This window comes from Cajanus cajan, chromosome 7, assembly GCF_000230855.2.
Source record: "Cajanus cajan strain Asha chromosome 7, NIPB_CcT2T_4, whole genome shotgun sequence".
In the NCBI taxonomy this organism is placed as follows: Eukaryota; Viridiplantae; Streptophyta; class Magnoliopsida; order Fabales; family Fabaceae; genus Cajanus; species Cajanus cajan.
The window spans coordinates 18,956,942-18,963,341 of NC_138523.1; the positions used below are offsets into that span (position 1 = coordinate 18,956,942).

Below are 6,400 nucleotides of genomic sequence, written 5' to 3' on the forward strand. Positions count from 1 at the left end.
CTCCAAATTCTGATGGATTTGAATGAGATTGTTTTATGAAATTGGTATTAACAGAAACTACTAAAAAGTCCTTTAAAATCTGTCTAATAGAACAATCTTTTAAAATACTTATATTTTTTAATACAATGCATTATTTTTAAGTTGTAAAAAGTCTCAAATGAATATCAATAAATTTTAGTGAACACTTTAAAAATTCTTGAAAATTCATATTGAATACCATTGGATTATTTTTAAGTGACATAAAATCTTGATTAAATACCAATAGACTTTTTTACTTAAATTTTTTTTTTTACAATCCTATGAAACCCTAAACCAATACACCTCTTAAATGATAAAATTTATAAAATATTATAAAAGATAAACGATGAAAAATACAATTAAACCTAAATTATTAATACCATTTTAGTTTAATGGTGCCTTCGCCGACTTGCACCAACTCCTTAAAGTTAAGTTGTTTTGGTGATCCTTCGTTACAAACAAAACTTGCGTATAAGCTAAAGTCATTTCCCTTTGATTTTTCACTTGCCATTCTTTTTTATTTGTTATAATATTAGTATAGATCTTTTTTTAAGGGAAATAGAGGTGCACTACAAAATCAAAGAGTGTACTATTAGAATTGGAGTAGTATAAACAAGATTTTAAGTTCAAACTCTAATATTGTTAATATAATTTTAATAAATAAAAAAATCATAAAGTGTGTCATAATTTATAATTTCTATGAAGGATTAAAGAGTAGTATTTATGTAACATCCAAATTTTTACAAAATGTAACATAAGTATTTTATTAATAATTTTTATATTTTATTTTTTTATTAATAAGAGCTATTTAATATTTATTTAATTATTTGATACATATCAAAATATAATATAAGGTATTTTATTAAATATTTTATTTAATTAGTTAAGAGGAAAGGGAGTTAGTAATTAAGTTTAACTATTTTAACTAACTGAGGGTTAAGGAAACGTTAAATTTTAACAGAAGGGGTTTCTGATCAGTTTGTACGTTATCTTATTTTCATGTACGCGCTTATGCTTCAGAGCTTGAAGAACCTGAAGGAGAAGGAAACTATCTCGGAGTTGAAAGACCACCGTCCAGTGCTTATCAAGACAAATGAGTAGTAAAAAACCTCGTTCTAGGTATGCGAATGTATGTTTGGTAGTGGGATTGACCTTCAATCTTGTCTCTATTGTATATCTATGTGTAAGAGATTTTTCCTAAATGTGTCTTTTTCTCCTGTGTTTCTCCTTGTAGGTTCTTATTGATGTAATTAGTATATATGTATGAGTAATGTTTGAATTTGGCTTGTAATTGCAGATTCTGGTGTTCGTATGGGTTTCTAAGGGAAACCATAAGAGAATGGATTGGTAGTTGTATGAGAAAATTGTTTGAAGATATAATTGTATGAGTAAGTTGTATTATGTTGAATTTTTATTACATGATTTAGAACAATTTCACCAATTGTATAAATAAATTGATGATTTGGGATGAAAATACAAAAATTGCACATTGTAGAGTTTTTGATTGTAGAAATCATGTTGAGCACCATTTTTGGCATTGAGAGTTCCGTTGGTAGAGAGCTAGAGGTGTTGTTGGTGACCCCTATGCCAAACGTGAGTCGCACACTGAGCATGACTCAACCACACCAAGTGCCACTTTTGATGTTGAGTGTTTTGGTGGTAGAGAGCTAGAGGTATTATCTATGACGCCATGTTGAGTGTGAGTTTAACATTGAGTGTGGCTCAACCAGAGAGTCAGAGTTACTCTTTGGAAGCCTACGTTGAGCACCCAATTAGGCATTGAGGGCCAGTTGTGTTTCTTTGCTTATTTGTTTAATGAATTCTACTGGTGTGATGTGAATCTTATGCTACTTCTCTCGTGTGATCTATGAATGGTAGTAATGTGATTTCTTGAGCTATTCATTGTTAACCTTTAATGAATATAGTTGCATTGTTGATTGCTATATCGAGATAGTTGATGATTATGTGATATGAGATAAATTTATATAGCTAAAATGACATGATGAATTCATATGATAATAACACATGATAATGTGATATGATAATGCATAAAGTTTTGATTTACATGCATCATATGCATAAACTTTTTTAAGGGTATGATATGGAATATCCTACTAGGGAAAACTCCTGTATGTAAAAGCTTGGGGATTAGTCCTTAGGAATAACTTGGTTTGTAAGTCTAAAACTCACCCATTGTATGCATAGGATGTATCTTGTATAGCTCAACTATCTTGTGTTAAGTCAGACGAAGCAATTCCCAACAAGGTTTTGAACATGACAAATATAATATATATTGTTATTTCTAACATGTGTGTTAGTGTTTCAGATAAATATAAGAACAGACAAAACTAAAAAATGAAGTACGTGTTATTACAAAAACTATGATCAAACCAAACGAAGCCTAGTTGAGCTATACAAAACATCAGACGATGGTTGATCAAGCATCAAGACTAAGCATGATCAAAAGCCAGATGAAAATACAACAAATACAAGACAAGGCGTACTACTAGGCAAAGTCTTGAAGTATCATACGAAAGGCCAAAACAAGTATCAAATAAGGCTAAATCAAGAACAAGACAAAAGTTGGTTAAGCACCGGATGAAGTCCGTACAAACATCAGATGAAGCTTAATGGTCAACCAGACAAAGGTCAACAAAGTATCAGACAATGGATAACACAAGACGAAGAAACGTTCTAGACGGAATTAAAGTCTTCCATCTTCACAATTGACCAGACAGAAGGAAAAGTCAAAGTCTACTTCTCAAACGAAGACTCAAATTTGAGATGCATTACCAGACACAGACGAAGAATACTGAAAAGCGTCTGAAGTCCACTATTCACAACAAGAGATATCAAATATCGTCTACACTCAAAAAAGAGCACACAAAGTCATAAAATTTGTGAGAAGAAAGAAGAAAGATAGACAAGCGCGTATCCACAAGTCAAAGCATGCGTGTGTCAGAAAAAGTACACCTACTTTTCAGAAAAAGACAACACCTCTGCAGCTACAATGACGGAGAGAGAACAGAAATACCTAGGTTATGATTGATGTCAGAAATAGAAGTGAATTAACTACACAAAAGACTTCACGTAACACAGATTTAGTAAGCAAACATTTAATGCAAGAACAAATGCATTAAATGAAAGATCTATATGGCCATGAATGAACTACTATCTACGCCAATGGGAAGCTCCGCTCCAACGAACACTTTCAAACTTAATCAACGGGCAAATTTATCACGAGACTATAAATATCAAGACTTAACAAGAGAAGAAAGAAGAAGAGAAGCAACGAGCAATAAGCAAAAGCGAACGTTAAAATGAACTTACATCTCTTCCTGTACAATCTTGTATATTTGTGTAAATCTAAGATAGTTTATCTTAGCGAGTGTAGAAACCATCATATCCTCTTTGTGAGAGTAATACACACACTCAAAACACATATCTCTGTAAAACTAAGGTTGCATACCTTAACGAGTGTAGAAACCATTCTATCCTCTCACACTATACACACACTTAAAACATCTATCTGTTGTAAGCCTAAAGAGGCTAGTTGAAAGAATACTTGGGGAACCAAAAGTGGTTTAAGAATACTAGTGCTGATGAGTGAAGTTGGCGAACCATGAGTGGTTGATAATACTTGATGAACCAGAAGTGGTTTAAGAATACTAGCGCTGACGAGTGAAGTTGTCGAATCAGAAGTGGTTGATAATACTTGTAATCTGTTGTGATTAGTGGAACCCTTCGGTTGAAGTAGACTGGACGTAGCTTAGGTTGAGCGAACCAGTATAAAACTCTTTGCACCTTTTATCTATTTCTCAGACGTAATTTTTTTTAGCTGATATATCATACTGAAAATTTTGTCCACTGCTTAATCTTCACTGCAACTATCTTCAGACAGAAAATACATTTGCTTAACTTATTATTTTAAGAAATATTTTCCTTGTGCAGACGATAAACTCTCAAACGCAAAATCTTTTGTTGAGCCAACCTTGCACAGGTTTTAAGTGTTCTAAATAATATTTTTATTAGACAAAAAAGAGTCTTTTTGCGAAAATGATTTTAAAATTCCTTCGTTCACACACACATTCAACCCCCTTTTGTGTGTTTTTTCCGCTAACTTGAATTGGTAACAAAGCTTGACCCCTTGGGTTGAGCATCTAACACTGCAGGGTAACATAACGATCGATGGAAAATGAAGGACAGGCTGTGAACCGCCCACCTCTCTTTAGAGGAACAAAGTACGACTACTGGAAACAAAGAATGATCCCATTCTTTGACGCATGTCATATAGACATCTGGGATGTCGTAGAACAAGGAGACTACATTCCACTTGACGAGGCTGGTAAGGAGATACCTAAAGCACGTTGGAATGAAGAACAAAAACAAAGATTCGTGTTGAACTCCAAAGCCCGAAATGCACTCATGTGTGCTCTGTTTGAGGAAAAGTACACCAAAGTACATAGCTTCAAGAGTGCCAAGCAGATGTGGGATACCCTAGCTCTAACCTATGAGGGATCATTGGAGGTAAAATGCAACAAGCTAAGCTTGTTGGCTCGTAAGTATGAACTCTTTGAAATGGAAGAGAACGAGTCTATCCAAACTATGTTTGGAAGATTCCAAACTATTGTAAATGAACTCTCTTTTCTTGGTAGAACTTATGATAATTTTGATCACATTAACAAGCTGCTTCATAGTTTACCCAGGAAGTGGAGACCACAGGTTATAACCTTAAAAGCGTCCAAGAACCTCGAAAAGCTCTCGTTGGAAGAACTCATAGGGCTACTCAAAGTCCATGAGCTGGAGCTACAAGAAGATGACGCTGGAAGAAAACACAAGTCCATTGCACTGAATGTGCAAAAGACAAAATCTACACCATCATCTTCAAAAGCCTTAAAGGCGGAAGAAGCGTCTAATGAGAGCTGTGGTGAAGAAACATGTGATTCAGACAACGAGATATGCTTCTTATCAAGAAGGATCCACTCTATGATGAAGAAAAAAGGAGGGTCACGATGGAGAAAATTCAATAGAACTCCAAGAGATAAGGCACAACTAGTATGCTTTCAATGCAAGAAACTAGGACATTACAAAATAGAATGTCCATAACTGGAGAAAGAGAAGGAGAAAAAAAAAGAAGAAGCCGACCTTTCACAAAAAGAAGAAGGCCATGATGGCCACCTGGGAAGATTTAGACACGTCATCGTCTGAAGATGATGAAGAAGCAAATATATGTCTCATGGCAGACATAGACTCATCATTGGAATTTGATGATGAAGAGGTTAGTAAATCTGACTTTAAATCTCTTCAGCATGCATATAATCAACTTATGTCTGATCCGGTAAAAATTTCTACAGCTTATAAAGAACAGAAGAAAAGGATTTCTGAATTACTTGAGGAAAACCTTTTACTTAAGAATGAAAATGAAAAATTATTGAAAAAGTCATAAAAAGGTTTTGAAAAATGTAATACAACTTCAGAAGAATTAAACATGCTTAACAAAGAGATTGATTTACTAAAATCAGATTTATCAAATTTCACCCTAGGAACTAAGAATCTTGAACAAATTTTAAAATACTCTAGGAGCAGCGATGATAAATCAGGAATAGGATATGTTGAACCTAAACCTGAAAATAAATCAAGTACATCTGCATGTTCTACTTATGGGAAGCATGGACATTCTACGTTCAAGTGCAGTCACATGCACAAGAAGAGGTATTCCAAAACCTCAAACGCTAACACTCATGGACCCAAATCCATTTGGGTACCAAAGACTGAAATAATACCTGTCGCAGATCTATTTAACAAAGAAAAGAAGTGTCCATTCATGGTACTTGGATAGTGGTTGCTCGCGACATATGACGGGTGAAAGGTCTATGTTACTAGACCTTAAATCTAAGAAAGGAGGCCAAGTCACATTCGGCGGAGGGAAGAAAGGACAAATCATGGGGATAGGTAAAATAGGTATCAGCTCCTCTATTTCCATTGATAATGTCTTATATGTTAAAGGATTAACACATAACTTGCTAAGCATAAGCCAATTGTGTGACAGTGGTTATGAAGTATCCTTCAAAAAAAAAAATGTATTGTTAGTTAAATTGATTCATCCATATTATTTACGACTAACAGATGTAACAACTTGTATAAAATAATGCTTAATGAGCTAGAACATCAAAATGTTGATTGTCTAGTCTCATATGAAAACTAGTGGCTTTGAGACAAGAAGCTTGGTCATGCAAGCTTGAGATTAATCTCAAAGATGAAAAGCATAACCTCGTAAGAGGTCTACAGAGTTTTGTCTACTAGACGAGTAGTTTATGTGAAGCATATCAAAAGAAGAAACAAATTAAGAGTTCATTCGAAAGTAAAAATCATGTATACACCT

General features: G+C 34.0%; 1 protein-coding gene across 1 annotated transcript; it reads left to right on the forward strand.

Moving 5' to 3' along the window:
* Window positions 1-4,206: 4,206 nt before the first annotated feature.
* On the forward strand, window positions 4,207-5,124 carry LOC145949882 (uncharacterized). The gene has a single exon (XM_083060784.1). It carries the CDS (start codon window positions 4,207-4,209, stop codon window positions 5,122-5,124), a length of 918 nt encoding a protein of 305 aa, XP_082916910.1.
* Window positions 5,125-6,400: the final 1,276 nt, after the last annotated feature.

Coding starts and splice junctions, on each gene's coding strand:
- LOC145949882 (XM_083060784.1), top strand. CDS start 4,207: ATGGAAAATGAAGGACAGGCTGTGAACCGCCCACCTCTCTTTAGAGGA.